Raw genomic sequence first — 24,603 nt, forward strand, 5'->3', positions numbered from 1 at the left:
CATACTCCGTGGGTGAAATACAAATTGTTAAATTATTCTTAGAGGAAAATATATTTCCAATGATTTTTAAAATGTAGCTCTGGCCAGGATTGCTCAAAGGTTAGAGTGTCAGCCTGCCCACTGAAAGGTCAATGGTTCAATTCCTGGTCAAGGGCATATCCCCCTGGGTTGTAAGTTCAATCCCCAGCCCCTGGTCAGAGCACGTGCAGGAGGCAACCAATCAGTGTGTCTCTCTCACATCAATGTTTCTATTTATCTCCTCTCTTTCTCCTCTCTCTCCACCCCCGCTCTCCACTCTCTCTGAAAATCAATGGAAAAAATTATCCTCAGGTGAAGATTTAAAAAATGATAATAATGAAAGTAAAATGTATATACCCTTGTGCCCAGCAATTACAACTATAGGAATTAATTCTAAGTGAAAACTGGACAAGTGTACAAAGTTTCTTACAGGGATGGATATTCATTACAGTATCATAGAAAATGGAAATTGGTTGGTAGTCCAGTGGTTGTGGAAGAGCAAACTAAGTTCTCACAGAGCAAGCTACTGTGCAGGCTTAAACAAGATGTTCTACTTGCACATTGCTTAGAAAATGTTTTGTGATATATAGTGCAAAAAAGCATATTTCAAAACAATGTGTATATCATGATTGCATTTCTTCCTTTGCCTTATTTTTTACACATGTGTAAGCTCATAGATAAAAGTAGGAAAGGCTATTTGTTAAAGTGAAAGTTATATCTGAGTAGCATTACAGATTCTCTTTTTCATTTCACTTATCAGTATGTTTACAATTTCCACAGTGAGAAACTGTTACATTTGTAATAAGGAGAAAAGAGAGGGCGATATCTAAAAACAAGGATTTTTAAATTTTAGCATATTTTGATGGGATGTAGTGGTGAAAATTTAAATGGCAAAGCCTTAATTGGACAAAAAGCCCTTGGGAAACCCTTATTGCAAAAACAAAACCCATGGGGGCTAAAATTATAGAAGCCAAATTAAAATTTTAACACATAAAAGGTGACTAATTGATTGAAATTCTTCCAAATCATGGCAAAGGCCCCAATTCTCTGCAGCACAGAGGTGTGGGGCTGAGCTGACCAGCAGATTGCAAAATGGGGAATCCTTCCAAGTGGTTGTTTCTTATAACTTCTTTGTCATCTACTATCCCATAGCTTTGATCAAAAAGGGATTGGACTCCCTTCAATTAATCCTGTCTTCAAATATTTTCTTTAGTAAATAATCCCTGGAGAATCATTATTCAAACCTATGAACTACCCAGTGAGAGAATGCAGGCCTTGAGTTTATAAAGATAATAGAGTGCTTCGTTTGTCATTTCATGGCCGAGGATTTTCAGGTCCAATAAAATGCGAATCCGTCTCTGCTGCTCAGGCCTTTGGCCACCAGCCCTGTCTGCTAAGTCCACCACATCGTACACTTTTTCTCACCATAATAGAACAAGTGATGGGAATCAAACCCCCAATTACCAACCTTCCCTAACTCTCACAGTCCTACAGACCACTCCGTCTTTGAAGACATCCAAACATATGGACATCTATGGGCACTGACTCTAACGCTCTTCTTCTGCATCAGATGGTCAATACTGAACAGAGTTTTAAGACCATAGACAAACGAATAAGACAGATCCGACACAACATGGCCACTTTGGAGCTTTGAGTCCTTGAGTAAACTTCTGAATTTCTCTAAGCCTCAGTTTTCTCATCTGTACAATGGCTGTAGTGATGATAATGTCTACCTGGCATTGTGAGAACCGCGTGATTAACATATATAAGGTAAGAGGGAGAGAACCTACTACATAGCCTCCAATAAAAGTGTAACTTTTATTTTATTAAGAGTATCTTTTTTCTAAATCTCATCACATATTTTGTTTAATAATTTTAACTACAATTCAGTTTATTTAATGTCCAGAAAAGTTGTTACTCTAAAATGCAGACATGTATATAAACTTGAGTTCCTCCCTTTGTACCAACTGCTTTAAAAAAAAAAAAAAAGCATAGCTAAGGTCATTACAGACACAATTAAACCCACCTCCATATAAAGCTCCAACGAATCCTTCGATGAAATTGGTTAGGAATATTTTAATATGCTCATGGACCTCCATCTAACTCTGTAACTTACTCCAGAAATCACAGTGAACTTGCTCTTTGTGCTGTATGTCTTACAGTGACATTTAGACAAAAGCAATGAAATTTGACCTGACTTGGTAATAAATGTGGTGTGGTTGACTTTTGTGAAAAAGTATTAATTCCAACTTCCAACCACTGCAGACAAGGACCTTGGAATCCTTACCGTGAACTCTGCAGCAAAGCATTCCATGAGACAACCACATTTCAAATGGGCTTATCCCTTCCAACTAATTGACTTGGTAACTGTGTTAATATACTCATGTCTCTCTGCCTTCATATATTTCTGTCAATAGATAGTGGAACTAAAGGACATGAGATTAAAGAACAAAAAAAAACAGATTTCTATAAACTTCTTTTCTATAGGAAACTAGATAAGACTTCCAAAACAACTCATATATTTTTTGTGTATCTCCAAACATTTTATTTCTGTAGCTAAGTGATTGCATCTCAGAAGACGGCCTCTTTTAATTAGGCATTATAGCTTTAAGGAAGAAAGCATCTAGTTTCTCTATTAAGCAAGACCCAGTGAAAGTGAGCATGCCAGTCTGGGCAGCTTGACTCAGTGGCTGAGCATCGACCTATGAACCAGGAAGTCATGCTTCCATTTTTGGTCAGGGCACATGCCTGGGTTGCCGGCTCAATCCCCAGTGTGGGGCATGCAGGAGGCAGCCAATTGATTCTCTCTCACCATTGATGTTTCTCTCTCTCTCTCTCTCTCTCTCTCTCTCTCCATTACTCTCTGAAATCAATAAAAATATTTTTTTAAAGAAAGAAAATGAGCATGCTAGCTGCGCTTGGCCATCTCATCTCCTTCCACAATCGTTCAAGGCATGATGAATGAAAACAGAGCTATATCAGAGGTTCCACCATCTGAGCTGCATGCCTTCTGTCATTCCCAGGTGGTGCTGGAGGTCAGCAGGGCTTCCTGGGCTGCATCCGCTCCCTGAGGATGAATGGGGTGACCCTGGATCTGGAGGAAAGAGCAAAGGTCACTTCCGGATTTAAATCTGGGTGCTCAGGCCACTGCACCAGTTATGGGGCTAACTGTGAGAATGGAGGCAAATGCATAGAGAAATACCATGGTTACTCCTGTGACTGCTCCAACACGGCATATGATGGAACATTTTGCAACAAAGGTAAGGCAGAACCAGTTTCTGGTCATGTTTACAGATCTCTTTAAGCCTAAATCATCTGCATAATGATTTCTCAGCTGCACAAAGAGCACCTTTATTCTCAAAATGTCCAGAATTCTTCACTCACCTTAGGTAGGGAGTATCCATCAGTCCCTAATCTGATATTTAATACAATGAGATAAGAGAAGCTTTGAGTGAGGTGCAGAATTTCCCCCAAATTCCAACAAACTGTGCACTGACTACAACATTACCAAGCAAATAGCTAGGTCACACCTTCATGCTGAGTGACAGAGTCAGTGGTCTCTGAAAGGGGACTCAGGCCTGACACTCCCACTTAGAGACATCAGAGGAGTCAACACACTGGACGGACAGGTTGCCAAAGGGTTCAGTGAATGCAACCCAGGGTCTTGACAGCCATCCCACCCTCACCTCTGGTTGCTAAGAGACTGGATTCAAGCTTGACTTCCAAGAAAGCCCCTTTGTCCGGTTACTATCATTGTGACTCTTACACAGGATCCTCTGTGGGTAGTTCTCAGCCTCAGTTATACTGCAGGAAACCTGAGACACCACGTCTAATCATTCAGCTCAGAGCATCTGTTATTACTTTTATTTTCAGTCTTGAGTGATTTCTTTTATCCTCAGGAAAGTCTGCAGAGGGAGTCAGCAGACTACAAGAGCCTGGTGCACATGCATGTTGTCATACACTTTGGGGTCCAGTGTGACCAGAAAAAAATCACTCAACTGAATGCAACCTGGGCTGCATTCCCTTCCCATAAGTAAGCAAGAGGGCTGGAGAGAAGCAGACTGGCCCCCTTCCTGAGCTACACCTGAAATGCATGTGAATCTCTGCTCTTTCTAAATGAATGTGCAGCCTTTGGGTAACATTTTCTGCACATGGTTGGTATGTCTCTTCATAAGAAGCTTTACATAAGCAGCCTATTCATACTCTTGGAAATACATACAGGGAGATTGTGTTGGCATTATTCACACCAGATGCCACCCAGAAGGAGGAATTATTCCACAACATTCTCTGTACATCCAGGCTACTGTCTGGTGGTACTGTCATATGAGCACACAAATGAGGTCAAGCAGGGCTTGAAGAATGAGCACGAGACGACAGCTGAGGCGGGAAGGAACACCACTGCTGAATAATGCTGCTGCACGTTAATGGGGTGACTCCAGGGCATCTTTCTGCTCGGGACCACATGGTTCCATGATTTTCCTGTGGCACACAATGGGACAGGTTTGTAGAACACATTAATTTTGCAATTGTAGAAATGACAGTCTTGCAATTACTATTTGTTGTGCTTGATGCTAATTTAATGCAGTCATTCCATTGCCAAAGTGATGTCTGAATGCAGTCAAGTGAGCGCTAATGCCTGAGAGATCTCACTCATGAGTACCCATTTAAAGAAAATTGCAGGCCCCTTGTTTTTGGAGAGTTAGATTATACGTGGTAGTTCATACAAAACCTCTGGGGTTAATAGGCAATATTCACAAATAGAAGGGCAGCTTTGCCCATTAAAGTCAAATGAAGCCTGTGGGTGTCCTTTGACCTTTTCTCAAAGGGTTTACACAAAAGACACCTAAATATTCTTAGTGTCCGTTGAGCTGGAGGAGTTTACATTTGACTCAATTAGTGGCTAGAGCCAAAAAATTTTTTAAATAAAAAACTGCAGAACATATTTGGAAAGTATTTGTGGGCATGCTTCTGAGTCCAGACAAGTGTCTTCTTGACTTGGGAGAACGATGGTATTGCTGGTCAGAGGAATCTTGCAGCCTCCTGGGAAAGTGTTGTCTGCAGTAAGGCAAGCTCGCTCATGGACCGGGATCTTCCCTCTCAAACCTCCAGTCAGGTACCCCTCTGTTCAGGGCCCCATCTCTCAGGTATCCTGGTGTTTACACAGCAGCTTCTGTGACCACACCCTCACAGTGGGGCTGCAGCAAATAGCTTGGCTTCTAGAAAGAGCAGCCATAGTCACCCACCAACAAAAGAGCTCATGAAAGTCCTTGGCAGGCCTTCCTTTGATAGCACATGTCTGTGCCTCTGAATGTGGAGTTAATGTTCACAATATTTAGTTAAGCGAATAAAGCAAATCCTAACACCACACACAGCCTGATTTGTTTATACAAAATCACACACACACACACACACACACACACACACACAGAAGCAAACTGTGAGAAAGCACACCAAAATATTAACTGTCATTATTTTTAGAGGAGGGTGAAAACACCAGTATTTATTTTCATTTCTTTTTTGCTACATTTTCTACTCTTTACTCACTGATGTGTCACCTCTAACCTCATTTTTGCCTCTTTTGTGGAAGAACAGTAGTAAGAGTTATTCAAGAGTCAACTATTTCTAATCAGAAAATATCTAGTTATAAACCAGAAATCATCAAACCATCTAACCCTACTATCTGGAATGGAGTAGCATCTCAGATGGGAAGTGCATATAATTAAATTACCCATGAACTATCCATCTCTCAATACATTTAAGAGAGCCCAGTTGTTCACAAGCTTCCAAAGCAGTCACCCTTCATACAGGCACTACAAGAAGAATTGTCCTGTTGGGGCCAAGTTGTATGAAAATAAAAGCTTGAAATACTTGTATCACACTCAGTCATGTGAGAGGCTCACAGTAGGACAGGCAGAGAACCCAACACAGCCCGAGGGGCATATCAGCCAGGTCTCTCCCATCTCTCCTGCTTGGATGAGGCCATCCAGGGTAATGGTGGCAAATGACCCACACTATTTATACACTCTCTGTGTCCTCTCTCTCTTCCCCTCTTCTCCTCCCTCTCCCTTCCTCCCTCCTTCTTTCTCTCCCCCCACCCTTTTTTTTCTCTTGGTCATATTTAGGTGTAAGCTGTATTCTTTTATTGACTTATTTAACAAACATTTGGTGAACACCTGATATGTCTGGTAGCCTTCAATGTGTGCTTGAGTTTGCCTATATTGAAATTTTCAAAACATCTCAATGGTTTATGGATAAGAAATCAGGAAAATATAGAGAACATGAGCGCAGTGGATGAGAATTAGCTGAGAACAGTTTGTCATTATGGCCCCTTCACTGAGCCAAGTTTCACAGAAACTTATCATCAGGAGGCACAAAAATATCTTCTAATTCACTTGCCTGCACATTTTTTATGTTCATCTGCTAAAACAGAATTGCAATTGAAAAATACATATCTTTAAATACTCTGAAACCATTTTTTGACCTTAGGGAGTTCTGTTTTCTTCCCAAACATTTGCTTGTCACCCATATAGGCCAAAATGAGAAGAACCAAAGTCACAGGACTACAGAGTGAGTAAGAGTGATGGATGGATGCTTCAATAAGTACAGTTATCATCATTTATAGTCACACAATACACAGCACCCCATGGGGTCCAGCTACATCTCCTGCTCTCCCTATGAGAATCATGGCATGAACTAACATTTTATGATTTGTGTTATTAATGTGCTAGAAGAAACTGTTTATGGCCAATTCAAGTGCCTGCTTAGAAAATACATGATGGAAGCAGATGTGGGTTTGAATCCAGCTTCCTCACAGGCCAGTTGTGTAACCTCAAGCAAATTGCTTAATTCTATTTGGCCTCCTCTTTAGAAATACATACATAATACCTACTTCTTCATCCCATGGTGAGGATCCTAGAGAATAATGAGAACAAATTTCCAAATAGAGATCCTGGCACACATCAATCTAACAGCCGATGTCACTTGTCACTCTCAGCACTCCCCTTTTGGGTTTGTGTTTTTGTTTTTATTTGAAATCACCTCGCTATTTAGTCCTTCCCTAAAAGCTTTAAATGCCAGATGGCTCACTGGCATTTCAGTCACCTTTGAGTACTGGATTGTCACTCTGCTACTTCAGGAACAAAGACAGTGTTGTAAAACATCAACTTGACTTAATTATGGTCACAGTGATAGTATTCTGAAGGTGAAACTGTGATCTCCGACACCTAAGCCCTGATGGACTGAAGAACACTCGGGTTATCTGGAAGACATAGTTGGAGACAACAATCACCACATCCCAGGGGTCCTGCCCAGTAGTGCAATCCTGATGCAAAGTATCCATCCCTGTCAAGAGCCAACTTGAGTCCCTTAGCAACTGCTATGGCCCTTCATAATACAAAGCCCATCAGAAGACAGAAGGCATTGAAAGAATCCAGGACTCTATTTTGCTGGAAGGAGACCTCTCACTCAAGTTCAAGGTAAACCCTCTAAGGGAGAAAGGATTTCCCACCTTGCCTCCTAGAGGAATGTTCTAGAGCAGGTGGAAGAGGAGAATTTGTCCAAAGAGCTCTAACATTTCTTCTCATGGCTCCAGGCACAGCCCAGGGAGCAGAGTGTGTCTATAGGCTACCTTTTCAGAGCAGGTTTGAGCCTTTTAGGAAAAGTTAATTAATAAAAAATGTTATAAACAAGTGAAGGGGAAAAAGAAGAGAAATATTGGAGTTCTGCATCTTAGAATCTCATCCCTATATGAAACTGGTTTAGCTGTTGTCAACATTGGCCGTTTTTGCTCAGGTCTACTAGTAAATACCCAGTCTTGACCCCAGCTGGGAGGAGAGTTTCACACCGGCGGGGAGAGGTGCTTTTCACAGGCTTCTTTTTCATTTCCAGTGGAAACAGGAGGCTTTCTGGTTTGGATGATGGCCCAAAGGAACAAGAATAGACTTCTTTTTCCTCTTCCTCTTAGTGTTATTCAAGAAGGGGAAAGATTCCTTCTCTTTTCATATGTTTCTTGAATATTCAGACCTTAAGATGCAACTTAAAAATATCATGAAAACATATGAAGATAATCTGATTAAAAGCTTTTAAAAAAAAGAAAAGAGAAAATGTCCTAGCCATTTTGGCTCAGCGGATGGAGCGTTGGCCTGGGGACTAAAGGGTCCTGAGTTCGATTCTGGTCAAGGGCACATGCCTGGGTTGCAGACTTGATCCCCAGTAGGGGGCATGCAGGAGGCAGCCAGTTGATGTTTTGCTCTCACATCGATGTTTCTTTCTCTCCCTCTCCCTTCCTCTCTTTCTAAAAATCAAAAATATTTTTTAAAGCCACCAAGAAGAGTGCTCAGAACTTTTCTGTCCACGTTGGTAGTATTGCCATAACTGAGAGCAGAGAGCTCTGCCAGCCCCCTATTTACGTGAGCACTTGCCCACATCTCTGTATAGCAGTGATGTGCATTGTCTGGAAGCTCAATGATTCAAAGTTCAGCCTCGCCTGCAGACCTCAGAGCTACACTATTTCATGGCCTGCTGCTGCGATCATAATTAGTCCAGCAGGTGAACACCGTGGCCCTGGTTAAATCCAGTCTGTGTCATGGAATCACCATGAATCTTTTGGCCAGGAACACCATTAATGCAGCAAGCACCCTTGAGATTAAATCAGGGTGGATTCAGAAGCATCCTCATGGGGTTATTATTGAGGTCTTTAGAAAATCATATTGGTTCCTTGAATAATTATAGAGTTTCAAGAAATAAAAAGTGACTGCTCTATTCTAGAAACCTCTTTTATAATTTTCCCCTTTCCCCAAGTGGATAACGGTCTCTCTGCACCTCCCACCCCCACATTAAGGATGACAACTCCAGTTCCCATTAATGAGTTCAGGTATTTCTCATTTTTAATCTGAACGTAACCCAAATATTTGCACAAGTCCAGAATCAGAGATTAATAAGGTTATAAGTAAAATTCTTTCTAAAACTTTACTAATTGAAGTAATCTAATTTAAATCCCTTTTAAGTAGTCTGTTTTAGTCTGTTGCCTTCTATAATTCCTTAATAAATGTCTCTTAAAAGGAAATCTTGCAAATTCAGTTAAAAATATAAATAAAGTCCAATAAATCAAATTAAAACAGTAGAACAAGTTGTAAATTTCAAACTAGTGTACAGGCCCCCCTTCTCCTGTTAAATAAGAGAAAATGTTATCTTGTGTGACTTTGTAAAGTGCCTACAGAATCATAAGCCACATGTGGTTATTACAATACTTCATAACGTCTTTAAAAATATCAAGGAATATTTCAAGCAGTTTTATTTCTATTCCTGTAATGAATTTGTCATTGTTCAGACTTTCAGCTTTTGCCCTAACATTCAAATGTCATTGAGTTACTTATTTCAACAATTCTTCAATTACTCTTGAATTGTTAAGAGTTTGTGAAGCTCTTTTTGTCAGAAAATCAAAGTATCTCATGGTTGAAATGATATTACATTGCATGTAACTGACATTTTATTGAACACCTCCTTTTATGCCAGACACTAAACTAAGTATATTCACAATAGCTTACCTTATTTATTCATCACAGCAAATTTAAAATGTAGGTGTTAGTACTCTGATTTTTGAAAAGGAAGGAACTGAGACTTCTAAAAGTTTCTTAACTGAAGACACCTGGCTGGTCAATGACAGATTGGAATTGGAACCCTAAGGCCCTGATTCCAAGGCCTGGTGTTTTCTCTACCATGTACACACCAGCATCACATTCTTTTCATGACACGATCACTGGGTGGGAGCCAAGCTGTGCTTGATAGAGGAGTCGAGAGCACATGGGGCAGCCTGCTCCAGATTCGAGTGTGTCTGACACCTAGAGAACTTCTCTTACCTTTCACCTTCATCAACATTAAAGACGGAAAATGTCTTCTGGAAGACTCAGTGTATGTCAGCTCTGGGTTCCAATCACTGCGGGTTTAAGAACTCAGGGACATGCATGCATCCTCAGAACTCAGGGACATGCATGCATCCTCAGAACTCAGGGACATGCATGCATCCTCAGAACTCAGGGACATGCATGCATCCTCAGAACTCAGGGACATGCATGCATCCTCAGAACTCAGGGACATGCATGCATCCTCAGAACTCAGGGACATCCAGACATCCTCAGAACTCAGGGACATCCATGCATCCTCAGAACTCAGGGACATCCAGGCATCCTCAGAACTCAGGGACATCCAGGCATCCTCAGAACTCAGGGACATACATGCATCCTCAGAACTCAGGGACATACAGGCATCCTCAGAACTCAGGGATATCCATGCATCCTCAGAACTCAGGGATATCCATGTATCCTTAGAACTCAGGGACATCCAGGCATCCTCAGAACTCAGGGACATCCATGCATCCTCAGAACTCAGGGACATGCATGCATCCTCAGAACTCAGGGACATCCAGGCATCCTCAGAACTCAGGGACATCCAGACATCCTCAGAACTCAGGGACATCCATGCATCCTCAGAACTCAGGGACATGCATGCATCCTCAGAACTCAGGGACATGCATGCATCCTCAGAACTCAGGGACATGCATGCATCCTCAGAACTCAGGGACATCCATGCATCCTCGGAACTCAGGGACATGCATGCATCCTCAGAACTCAGGGACATCCATGCATCCTCAGAACTCAGGGACATGCATGCATCCTCAGAACTCAGGGACATCCATGCATCCTCAGAACTCAGGGCCATGCATGCATCCTCAGAACTCAGGGACATCCAGGCATCCTCAGAACTCAGGGACATCCATGCATCCTCAGAACTCAGGGACATGCATGCATCCTCAGAACTCAGGGACATCCATGCATCCTCAGAACTCAGGGACATCCATGCATCCTCAGAACTCAGGGACATCCATGCATCCTCAGAACTCAGGGACATCCATGCACCTTCAGAACTCAGGGACATCCATGCATCCTCAGAACTCAGGGACATCCAGGCATCCTCAGAACTCAGGGACATCCAGACATCCTCAGAACTCAGGGACATGCATGCATCCTCAGAACTCAGGGACATCCAGGCATCCTCAGAACTCAGGGACATGCATGCATCTTCAGAACTCAGGGACATGCATGCATCCTCAGAACTCAGGGACATCCATGCACCTTCAGAACTCAGGGACATCCATGCATCCTCAGAACTCAGGGACATGCATGCATCCTCAGAACTCAGGGACATCCATGCATCCTCAGAACTCAGGGACATCCATGCATCCTCAGAACTCAGGAACATCCAGGCATCCTCAGAACTCAGGGACATGCATGCATCCTCAGACCTCAGGGACATCCATGCATCCTCAGAACTCAGGGACATGCATGCGTCCTCAGAACTCAGGGACATCCATGCATCCTCAGAACTCAGGGACATCCATGCATCCTCAGAACTCAGGGACATCCATGCACCTTCAGAACTCAGGGACATCCATGCATCCTCAGAACTCAGGGACATGCATGCATCCTCAGAACTCAGGGACATGCATGCATCCTCAGAACTCAGGGACATCCAGGCATCCTCAGAACTCAGGGACATCCAGGCATCCTCAGAACTCAGGGACATCCATGCATCCTCAGAACTCAGGGACATCCATGCATCCTCAGAACTCAGGGACATGCATGCATCCTTAGAACTCAGGGACATGCAGGCATCCTCAGAACTCAGGGACATCCAGGCATCCTCAGAACTCAGGGACATCCATGCACCTTCAGATTCCCGAACTCCAGGGATATAAATAAAAGCACCTCATGTAAAGTTGATCATTTCCACACTCTTTCCTTTGCTGAAGGCTTAGTGGACCCTAAGGCTGAGATGCTCATGGACAAGGATGATGTGATCACAGGCTCAACTGCCAGAGACCATTCCCCCAATCCCCTCAGAAGGCCTTGAAATAATCAACTCTAAATAATGTGAAGTTTACAAAAATAATGCTATCTTTTCTCACATAGTACCTTCATGATTTCAGCTGAAACTCTATACATTTCTTTCATGAATATAAAAGGAAGCAATATAATGAATTGTCCAGGGTATTTTACTTTTAAATATCTCACATTTTCAGCTGCACCAAAAGCAGGTCTGTTCACCACCATGCACATTGCCCATGAGCACTTTATCCCGTCTACATGGCACCCTTCCCTTGGTGGTGGTCCTGTGTGTAATGGCACATTAGTGATTCCATGGAAAGAGGCCAATACACCCTGCACATTTGTCTCTCTTTCTATACCATATATACCACCATGAAGGCTGAGTACAGGACTAAGTCCCAAAAGTTCTGAATAATTTTCCCTTCTTCCTTTGCCTTTCTTCCCGGGGCTCTCTGTGTGGCTGAGTAAACACACACACACTCCACAGAAAAACAGAGCCAGAGTTGAATTGGACCTTTCTAACAATAGGTCACAGATAACAAGCTATTACTTTGTATTTTATGGCACCACCCACATACCATATCCATGATTTTGTGTTAACAGTAGAGAAGACATTTCACTACAAATATATAATGTGAGAACTAGAACAAGGGGCATGGTGGGTTTGACAAAAGAAATTCTTCTGATGTGAGAGAGCACTCTAGACTGCTTTTTACAAAGAAAAGATTTGCTGGATAAATACAGGCTGTGCCCTGTTAGTTTTCTTATTTATGAGATTCATGCTTTGAGTTACTGGTTGATGGCTGCTGAAGGATCACAGAATCTCTGTTCTAGTCCGGAGGCAGCACTGTAATGAATCTCCTCCAATGATTGAAATTCAAAAACCCAAACAAAACATGGAAATTACCAAAATAATTACCAGACACATCTGGTCAGTTAGAGCTGCCTGCTCACCTTGTTGCATGGTTGTTAGAGAGGAATTTGGTCAACAACTGTGTGCATTGCCGTGGTGCAGCCCAAGCACCTGCCTTCCCCCTGCACAGCAACACTCTGATCCCTGCATGAGCTCTCTGTCCTCCGACCAAAGGATAACATAAACATTATGGCACAAAATAAAAAAATTTATTCTCTAGACAAATTAAAAATGTTATTCTCTAAAGAATAAAAGAATTCACAAGCAGCTTATAGCCAGCAAGCATTCTAGAAACCAGGGTAGGTATCTTCATCTGTTCAGGCTGCTGCAACAGAATGTCATAGGCTGGGTGGCTTTTAAGCAACAGAAACTTATTTCTCACAGTTCTGAGGCTAGAACTCCCAGATTAGGGTGCCAGCATTGTCTGGTGAGGGTTCTCTTCTGGGCCACAGACTTGCTGTTATATCTTCACATGGCAGAAGGGGCTAGGAGAATCTGTAGTGTCTCTTTAATAGATAGTTATCCCATTCATGAGGGCTCCACCCTCATGCCCTAATCATCTCCCAAAGACCTCACTTTCTAATACTATCACTTTAAGGGTGAGGATTCCAACATGTGAATTTGCAGGAGGAGGGACACAAACAGCCAGGCCATCACAGTAGGTATCCCCTTTTATAAAAACAAACCACATAAGTAAATAGCTGCCCTTGCCCAGTTTACTGACCTCACCTTCACCCCAGTTTGTGTACACACACACTCACACACACACACTCACACACACACACACACACACACACTCACACACACATACACACACTCAAACACACTCACACATACACACACTCACACACAGAGACGCACACTCACACACAGAGACACACACAGACACACACACAGACACACTCACACACACACACACACTCACGCTACCAGAGTTTCTCACTACCGTTACTTTGGAGGGAATAGTTGAAATTTTTTATATTAACCTTGCAGAGAATCTGTGGGTTCAGAAGGAAGAGATTGTGGAAGAATATGAATAGTTTAAGGAATGCACTTAGAGACTAGCCACTTTCGATCCAAAATCATTTTGAGCTGTATGACTGCTCACTCTCTTTCCTGTGGCCTGATAGTCTACCGGCATCATTGGAGTAAGCAGGAGTGGGTCTGGGAGGGGGTGAGACCCCGACTGTGCATTGAGGGATTAAGGTGAATCCTCACGGAGCCACGTGTAATTTAGGAGTGAGGAAGGCATTGGACAAGCTTCAAGGAGCTGGTTACAGTGACTTCTGTGAGGACAGAGAGCTGGGGGGGCTTTAGAAGAAGCTGGGAGGACATTTTAGGAGGGAGAAGTGGTCAGTGCCACTCTTCTTCTCTCACCATCTGCCTGAGGCCAGTCCTGCACTGGCCAAGAGAGAGGAAACTTACCCTCACTCCTTCTGCAGCTCAGATCCAGAAATTAGGCTGATTGTATTAGTGCTATAACTTGGTTACATTACCAAATAAATAATCTTTAGTCATTGATTCTTGTTAGAATATTGGAAATACTGTAGGAAAATGTATTCTGAATTCCTAAATCAATGTATACTGTTAGAATTACTATGGATCATTCTGTACCTAGCATTAGCATATATAGCATAAACATTTTTCCTTGAAACCCTTGGTCTTCACGCCCTCCATTAAAAAAGACTGCTTAATATTCTATCCAGTGGATTTACCAAAATGTATTTACTCTAAGTGTCACACAAGAGGGAAATGGCAATTTCTGTTTCTGCTCTTGAAATTGTTTCCAATTTTTTTATTGTACATAATACTGCAGTACGTGTTTTTGTAAATGCCATTTCAGTGTTTTACATTATGACTTGGGCTAGATTTCCATATGGGAGAAGAGGGTTAGAGGGTATAAGTGTTGATGGCTTTTCATACGTGGAGCCAACCTGATTCCCCAAAACGCAGTGCCCACGTCCCAGCCCAACGTGAGGAAGCCTGGTTCTCAGAACACCAACAGTGTTTCCTCTTTTTCTTTTCTTCATTGTTGTGAATAAGCCAGAAATGGTTCTTTATGATTTAATTCACTCTTCTTTCGCTACTGAAGAACAAAGAATTTAAAAGAAAGTTCTGGCAAGATCGATGTGTCGCTGAGAAAGGCCCACTCAAGGGCAGCCGAGAGCCTGCACGGGGTCCCATTTGTAACAGTGAAATCACTACCAGGTTGAAAAGTTCCACTTGCCCATGTCCCAGCATGGTCAGGAGTGGGGATTCCAACCCTTCCAACCCTAACAAAGTCCACCAGAGACTGCGCAAAAATGAACTTCAGGGGTCAATCAGGTATTATCTATCAAAATGTAACCTATGGCCTGACCGGTTTGGCTCAGTGGATAGAGCATCAGCCTGCGTACTGAAGGGTCCTGGGTTCAATTCTGGTCAAGGGCACATACCTTGGTTACAGGCATGTATAGGAAGCAACCAATTGATGTGTTTCTCTCACATTGATATTTATCTCTGTGTTCCCTCTCTTTTCCACTCTTTCTAAAAATCAATGGAAAAATATCCTTAGGTAGGATTTTTTTAAAATGTAACCTATGTACATTCTATTTAACCCAGTAATTATACTCAAGAAATCTAACCTAGAGAAATACTCCTAAAATAAAAATAGACAAGGGTTGGCAAAAGTGGGTTTACAGTTGTTCATATGGAAAAAGACATGCAGGTTATGATTATTACTAATAAATAAATGATAAAACAAAAATGCAGTGTTTCGTGTACTCAAAACTGTAAACCTACTTTTTCCCACCCCTGTATGATTGTTTAACCACTTTGCTGTACACTTGAAACTAATACAAAATAATATTGAAAATAAACTGTAATTGAAAAATTTTAAAAGAGAGATGAGGGGAAGGAGTGCACAAGCTCAAAATAAATAAAATATAGACAATAATAAAAAAGGAATACTTGCATTCATAACATCCATAAAAACAGTGACCTTAAATGCCACATTAAAATGATTGCTGAAAATGCAAATAAAAATATAGTAGAATAAAGACACTTTTATTCCTTCTCTCAATGCCACTGATGTCAAAAGAAGGGAATAAAGGACAAAAAAAATGTATCTTCAACAAAATATGGAAATAGCCATTACAACAAACCACAAATTAGGACAAGTGAATTCCAGATACTTTGAAATTTGGATAAGAATGTGAGAAGAAACAGTGAAATCGAGTTGTCTTTCAATTGATTTTAGAGAGAGATTAGGGGCGAGGGAGAGAGAGAGAAAGAGAAACATTATTGGTTGCCTCCAGCCTGCGCCCCAACCAGGGCTGGGGATCGAACCTGCAACCCAAATATCTGCCCTTGACCAGGAATCTAACCTGAGACCCTTTGGTGTGAGGTCCAATGCCCTAACCACTGAGTCACTGGCCAGGCCATCAAGATGCCTTTTAAGATGACTCTAGCCTCAAGTGACCTGTGCTATGTATAAAAGCACTTAACATTTACTGACAAACTGCTTTATCTTATTTCATCTTGTGTTATCTCATCCCCAGTTATCTTGTAGGGTGCTGGACATGAGCAGCACTCAATAGACACCCAGTTAACTGGTGGGAGCCTCTGACCATTCCTCCAACCATAACAAGGTCCAGTACTACCTCTTCTAGGCCCCTGGAATAGGTGTGGCTCTCCTTTTTCTTTCTTATATTTCTCAGGGGTCTGAGCACCTGTCACAATGTCTGACTGCACATTGCTTCAAGACAAGGGCTAAGATGTTTTTATGCCTGTATCCCTAGCCCCAGCACAATGCCTGACACAAAACGGGTGCTTGGTAAATATTTGAAGAAGGAGCATTTTCTAGAACCACCTTTTCAATTGAATCTCTCAGTTCTGAACATTTTTCATGTTAGCTCCCCATCCCTAGAAAAAAATAGGAAGAAAGAAAACAGCCAACTTAAAAGCAGAATGAAAATGGTGAAAGTGATTTCCATAGAAGTCTTAGCTGACTTTTTAGAGTTTCCTTCCCTGCAGCGTTGAATTCACAGCCTAAATTATAACTAGCTTTTCTGATAACATGAGTATCACAGGCTAATACAATCAATCTTGTTTCAGTGTGTGTCTTTGGGCAATGAAATGTCACAAAGACGTCTCCTGCCTCTTCCTTTGATGCAATTTTTTATAATCTGAGGTCCGTGGCAATGGACAACTCCAAAGCTGTGATATTCATTAAATCAGCCAAGTCAGGATGTAATATATCCTATAATTGAGACTCTCATAAAATCGTGCCAGGTACCTGAAGGCCACTCTTATTTCTCCATTTTCTTGGTATCCTGAACAACTACTTTCCAAGGAATCACTAATATTTCCCCTGGAGTCAAACCATAGAAAAGACCATGGGGAGGGGGAAGGGGGGCTGCTAGGGCATTCAGAGCACGCGATCCTACAAATGCATCCTACCGTCCTGCCAATGGCAGTGGGAATAAGAAATGCCTTCCAAAAAGCACCTACAAGCACCTGTCAAATCTAATGATCTTTGTCTTGGTCATTGTACTGGGTCTCATGTTAGCTCTGCAAACACTAATGAAAGCAAAAGCACCAACAGCATTTTTAAAGAGCTTTTAAAGAACCTCACATTTGCACACACCTTTACGATTAACTTTCCCCAGAGCTGACCACATTCAGGATCCCATTGTCTACTAATTCCAAAGAGCAATCATAAATAAGGTTTCCCAGATTGTTTTGAGTAAGACCTAGCAAGGGAAATAATATTTTGAAAGTATAATTCAAATGGCTCATGCCTTAATCTCAAATGAAACAAATCAACCATTGATTAGACCCTTCTGATTCCTGATGTGTCCAGGCATGGAAAAGTTCACAGGGGTAGGATGGAAATGAGCTGAGGAGGTAGGGTGGGGCTGGGTTGGAAATTCTCCCCTGGGAGAGGGAGTTGTTGGGAGCAGAATGGTGACTGGCTCCTTGCAGCTGAGATCAGGGAAGTTTTGCAATGATGGCAGTTCACGGCCTGCCAGGCTCTCTCCTAAGTATTCTGCATGTATTCATTCATTCCCTGATTACTAGACCCATTTTATGGACATGAAAACTGATGCATAGAGAAATTAAGGAGTTTGCCTGAGGTTACCCATCTAAGTGGCTGAGTAAGGATTTGAACATAGACAATTTAGCTCTAACGCCTGTCCCCTTAACCTCCGGAGGTAATGAAGGAGCTGCTCTTTCAGGCAGAGGGCAGGGGACAGCCACTGAGCTGTGGGAGCAGGCAATACGCAGAGACACATCGAGGTCCTTCCAGGAAAGTCACAGCTTGCACCAGGATCTGGGCTCAGGGAGAGAATTAGGGAACACCCCTGCTAGAGCTGGGACTCCCCTTTGAGACTGTGCGTCCCTGACTCTCTGAATGCAGGTTCTTAGTGGAAAAATAATGTTAAATATGAGTCCAGATTTATTAATTTAGTCCCATATGCTACTAAGTTAATGTGCATCATGAAATATGCACAAAAGGAAAAATTATCCTCTTACACCAAAAACTTACCATTAATCCACTTCAAATAGTATTCACCTGTACTAGCATGGAAATGTGTGTCCCTGGCCAAAAACATTTTTTTAAAATAATTTGGGTCTAGTTTTATTTGAAGTTTATCAGAAATTCTTGGTCTAGAACCCAGTTTTCATATAATTATTTCCTAATTATTTATGATCATTTATCCACATATGGATGATTACTTGAAGCAATGCAATGCAAGACCTTTGATGTATTACATAATCTAAAAAGCATATATTAAAACAAAAAAAAAGGAGCCTTTTAAAAGCCTGCAGCAATACAAAAAAATAAAAAGGTCACCCAATAAGAAAAATTCTCTCTATAACAATTGTTTTAAAATCCAGAAACAAAGCCAAAATGTCAATCCATTCTTTTTAATATTTTTCACAGCAAAAACAACAGCCATTGTACAAAAACCATTGGCGTTCAAACTGTCTAATCTGCCAGTAACAGACCATGTCTCATTCAGGGCAAACATTTATTTTTCTGATCATGGAAATAACACACACGTACAAAATGAAAAATTAAATTAAAAGAAAGCATTTCAGCAACCCTGAAGGGCTTGAGCCCTCTGACGGCTCATCGTACCCCGTCAGCCCATTGTTGTCACACTGCTGATGCAGCTAGCTGCCTTTTGAAACCAAAACTAATGGAAAGAGGAGGAGATTAGCAAAGCAGCTTAAACATCTCACCTGAAAAGCTCATTTAAAACTAGGATTTGGTTTTTTGATCTTTAGAACTTAATTTGCACAAGCTAAATTTTAAATATTTTCTGTATATCATTATGATATTGTCACACACATTTTACACATTCTATGTGCCAGAAGCCTTAAAGATCTTCCTGTGCAAATGTTGATATATTGTGACAATTATTTCATGTTTAATATGTAGAGAGGAATAGGGATTAGCTTATGTCCGTTTTGGAAAACTTTAAAGACTACTGGAGGTTCCAGACATCTTGGTTTTAATTAAAGTAAAATGATAAAGTCATTATGTAGTTCAGATGCTGATATCCTAAATAATAATATATATTTACATTAAAGCTAAAATTGTTAAGCAAAACAGTGTCTAATTTGTTGGCTTACAAGTGTTCTAGAGTCTAGAGCTTGTTACTATTCTATTCCTACTTTAAGAATTTAATTGCTCACTTATTCTAAAAGCTGTGTCAAATAAGCTGATGTTAAGTTGGTTTACACTAAAGCTACTGAGATATCTGCCTCTTCGGAAAATGTATTGATTTTTTTCCCCTGTTTAATAAAAGCAAGTGATATATTTTTTTAAAAAGTAACTAGGGTTCCTGTCAATCATGTCTGGACCATTCCCCTCCATCCTGCACAGTGGAGATTAGTTCTTCCAGCTCCATTTGTGTGGGCACCACTTGGGGTCTCCCTGAAGCGCTGGGGAGACTAGAGGGTTATTCCCACTGGACCCTGAACCCATGTATCCTTTCCCTGCACAAATCTCAACCTGACAGAAACTGTGAAATGAGTCGCCTGACTTCCCATTAAAGGAACAATGTCAAGGTGGCTGATAAGATTGATGATGTTTAGGTTGCAAACAGGTTGACCTAGGCGACCCAAGCCAGGCCTGAAGCAACCAAGGCTGTTGTCTGCTACTCAGAGCTCCCACCTCTGGGATGGCAGGTTACAGCCTTGTTCTAGTTTTATTTTGAAGCCTCAGGTTAGGGATGGGCAGCTCGGTGCCATTTGGTTTGGAGGTGATAGGTTTGGCAGTGGGAAATTACCCAAGAATTAAAACATCTCCGAGAGTGTTTTATAAAAGTTTGTAAATCATCGGGTACCTAATGTAGATTATTAATTGCCTTATATGCTTTAAAGTGACTCCTTGTCTGGGCGCTTCATTGAGGTGCCTAGTGGTTAAGATAAGTCAGTATCTGCTACAGCCCCTTTAAAATCTCCTGTGTGAAAATAACTGCATCCCTGCACTAGGGCTGTGAGGATTGGGGCAGACATGTCCTCCCTATGCATAGCATACCCTAACAGTTTCTTGGGGACATTTTGTTCTTGTGTGTGGATTCTCTATATTAGCGCACAGTGGCCATCTTTTCAGATGTGTCCTTGTTAGGCACTGGAACTTACACGAGAACATTGCAGTCCTACCCTTGTCGTGGCAGTCGGTTAAAGCTCCATCGAGTATTTGCGTTCAAAGTGCTAGTGCTAGTTAGAAAACGTGACCTGAATTCACTGCTGCTTCGTGCTTCCCGCAAGCTCTGTGGAGAAAAAACCTATTTAGTACGAGAGCCAAGAGGCCGTGCACTGCCCTGGCACTCAGAGCATCTTAAAAATATTGATCTCTAAGCCCCGGCTTGAAATTGGTCCAATGTGGGTGCTCAAAGAACACACAGAGGCCATTGAGGAGGGAGTGGAGTGGGCAGCAATGGGAAGAACAGAGGGAAATGCAGTGAGGGAGGCAACAGGGCCTGGGAATGAGGAGAAAAGGCCTAGATCGCTAGGGGTAGTAGGTTATGGTAAGAGCGTGACTTTCGCTCAGAGGAAGACAGAGATCCATTCAAGGGGGTTTTGAGCAGATGAGTGATGTACGTTATGAAATGATCACCTTGCTAAATTATCTCCACTTTCCTAACCCAGAAAAAACTATTTTCTAAGCTACTATGCAAATGTCTGGTGGTGAGAAATGGCCTGGATTCTAAATGCCACAGTCTTCCATGTATCATCTCCCCAGATTCCTGAAAGAGATAGGTGGGAGGCATATTTTAAGCAGCTTCAAGATTTTTTTTTTTTTACTCTAAGAGCCTTGAACTAGAAATATGAATTTTCAAGTTCCTCTTTGCTTAGGCACATCCAAAGGCCATTACCAGAAATTCTCATTCCATGGTGTGAGATAGAGTGTAGGCATCTATGTAGTTAAAAGGATGATTTTAACGCACATATAAAAACCTTACCTCTCTGGAGGCTGGTGAAAACAGCTGACATTGGCAAATGCTTTTATTTTTCTCCTTTCATTCGTTAGGGCTGCACTGTCCAGTGTGGTAGCTGCTTCCTACATGTGGTTATTGAGCACTTGCAATGGGACCAGTTCAAACTGTGATGTGCTAGAAACAGAAAACACTCAGTGGATTTTAAAGATGTTGAATGAAAAAAAAATAGATGTAAAAATGTCTCAGTAATTTCTATATCAATTGCATGTTGAAAGATAATATTTTGGATATACTAAATTAAATACATTATTTAAATTAATTCATGACATTTTTCTTTTTTCACTTTTTTAATGTGGCTACAAGAGATTTAAAATTATCAGTGTGGCTCATGCTGTATTCCTATTGGACAGTGCTGATGGAGAGCATTTCAAAGACTCCTCAGCAGCAGAAACCATAGCCCCCTGCCTGCCAGAGCTTCAAAACATGCCTACCAGGCTCCCGCCCTCAGTTTTTAAAAAGTAGAAATGCTAAGTTGCTAAGTTGTATTTTTTAGATCTTCCTTCCAGATAAAGGATGAGTAAAAAAAACATTGGAAGGCAGCACTAGATAATAGTTAATAGTAAGAACTTGCTTGCTCTGTGACCCCAGGCAAGTTACTTGCCTTCTCTGAGTCTCTGTTCCCTCATCTGTAGAGCCTAGTAGACAATGGCATGTATCCCAAGGTGCTGTAAAGCTAAATAACATTGTTTCTAACTTTCTGTAAATGGTAGACACTCTCAGAATTGGCGCTGAGCTCTAGAGAAAGTGGAGAGGCATCCGATTCAAGTTATGAGACTTAGCAGAAGCAGTGATGCCCCACTTCCCCGCCATCAACAGAGGGGCAGAAGTTCATCGCCTCCCTCACAGCTCCTGAGTTTTGTCTACATTATGCTTCTTTCACCTAACTGGAAATAAACTCTCAGAATGTCAGATTTACATTCAAATATAAGTATGAAAGAATTAAAAAGCAAACTATCATTTGGAAAGAGTATTTATTTTTATTGATTGATTTTAGAAACAGAATGGAAGGGAGAAAGGGAGAAACATTGATCTGTTGTACTTATTCATGCATTTATTGGTTGATTCTTGTATGTGCCCTGACTGGGGATCGAACCTACAACCTTGGTGCGTCAGGACAATGCTCTAACCATCTGAGCTACCTAGTGAGGGTGGAAAAAGTATTTTTAATGATCAGACTGTGACTGCCATGTGGCTTTCATGATACAGCATGACAAAAGGGAAAGGCGTGGGAATGACTCTCTGGCATGAGAAAGGAGGGATGGCCAAACATCTTCAAACACCTCATGCTCCAATCGCACTGTTTACTTGTGACCGTTGGTTTTATCATGCTGTTTAAGTTTTTCCGCCTTTTGACCTCATACCCATTACCTAATAATATCAGTCTCAAAATGTAACATTTTATGGTTACACTATTTTATCTCATTTCTTCCATTGCCAAACACAAGAACTTACTTTAAAAAAAAAAAACTTTCATGCGGAATTCATTAAACCACATTGTCTTCAAAGGTTTCCCTTTTTTCATACACATGAGAAGACTCACATGGTTGGTTCTCCTGATTCTCAGGAGACAACCCGGTTAAGCTGAAGCAGGTTTTGTATGCAACCAGGCTTCCTACCCTTCTCCAGGGGGTCAGTTCCAATTAAAATGAAGCCAGGAATGGGCAGGCTCTGTCCATTTTAACACACCATCTCGGGTCTCCATTCTTCCTAAACAAAGGTGCCATTTGAACAAGGCTATGTTTGCAGACATTTCTTTTCACTCAGGACTATGGGAAAATGAGAAACTAGAAAGAAGTAACTTTTAAACCTTCCCCAGACTATGGAACAAAAGAAATGGTAAAAGGCAGGGAAATATTCTAGTTTTAAAATGTGATGTATGGTGCTATTGAGCTCTATTTTTGGAACAGAATGTTACAAGCAGAAAAGGCAAATGAATACGTTGGAATAGGGACAATCTCACTTCCTGAGCCAGGATTTTCTATATTAAACAGAAGATCGAAGCCTTAAAATACCAGAAACCTGAGCCTTCAGGCTGTTTCTTTGAATGATTGGCCTGGGTGCTGAAATAATACATAGAGCCTTTTGGGGAATTCTGAACTTGAAGCCGCATTTTCTGAGTGGTGCACTTTTTCCCTGGGCTGTCCTCTCACCCGCCAGTGGGACTTGCTCTTACTGTTCCCTTCATGTCAAAGGACAGGTCAGTGAGAAAACTCAGGCAAATGAGGGCTCAGCAGGTCACTAAGCAACAAATGCTTTTTGGAAAACCATGTTGAGGTATTCCAGATAGTGTGTGTGTGTGTGTGTGTGTGTTCATATATTTTCTGGGGGAAAATATATGCACACATTTGTATACATACGTTCCCAAACATACACACTCATTTTCTGCAAGACCATTTGGAGTTTGATTTTATGTATGTATACAGTATATTTATGTATGTATGTGTGCGTATGTATGTATGTATGTATATCAAGAGAGCTACAGAAAGCTTTTTGCAAGTATTTTTAATTTATTCCATATAAGAATAACTGTATTTTATGCAATAATGAATACCTCTATTCTTTTTGCACAGATGTGATAGAAAAAAAAGGGGAAAGCTTCTAACAGCGGGGAAATATTAGTAAAATTTTAGTTGTCAGTTTTATAACTGAAGCTGTTTCCTTGTTTGAGAATATCGTCTTCATTGAAGCAGAAGGAAAGAGGATCTGGCAAATGGCCCAAATGTTCCTTTCCCTCGGCAAGTAGCAGGCTTCCCCAGGCAGGTGTCGGCAGGGTTCTTTCTGCTGGTGGCACACGGAGTCCGTCATCCAAGGCCATGTGTGATAATGTGATGAATCATCAAAATGTATTCTTTTTCTTCTTTTCCTTTCTCCTCTTACCTTTTGACTTCCTTTCTCCTTCTGCCATAGGGCAAAGTGTAATAACTTTTCAATAACAACCTCATTTTCAGGAACAGGGACAATTCATAATCCTAAACTTATTTTTTCCAAAATGTACTGATAGATCATTATTTCTTGATTTATTTGAGGTGAATCTTTGCTTTTACTAGTACCTCATATTATAACTTCTTTGGAGAAAGTACCCGTGAAAAATTATAGCTAGTGATAGAAACACATTGCCAACATGTCTTAGAGTATCCATTAAGCTGTAAGTCATTTAATTATTTTAGATATATTACTTTACATGTATCTTATAATACTTTCATTATTTGACTGCTATTTTACTTCACAATGATGTCTAAGTTGACGGAATAGCATTTCTCTCAAGAAGCCACTTTACAAGGAAAATTAAACT

The 24,603-nt window shown here is 41.3% G+C and overlaps 1 protein-coding gene across 1 annotated transcript in view; it reads left to right on the plus strand.

The window, feature by feature from the left end:
• CNTNAP2 (contactin associated protein 2) overlaps positions 1–24,603 on the plus strand; it is a 1,802,564-nt gene that overhangs the window by 1,635,357 nt on the left and 142,604 nt on the right. The window contains exon 18 of the mRNA XM_070424092.1: positions 3,042–3,278. Within this exon, the coding sequence (XP_070280193.1) occupies positions 3,042–3,278 (237 nt within the window). The remainder of the gene's footprint in view (positions 1–3,041; positions 3,279–24,603) is intronic.

The sequence above is a fragment of the Myotis yumanensis genome, unplaced genomic scaffold (assembly GCF_028538775.1).
Source record: "Myotis yumanensis isolate MYYU_CA2020_CCGP unplaced genomic scaffold, mMyoYum1.0.hap1 SCAF_9, whole genome shotgun sequence".
In the NCBI taxonomy this organism is placed as follows: Eukaryota; Metazoa; Chordata; class Mammalia; order Chiroptera; family Vespertilionidae; genus Myotis; species Myotis yumanensis.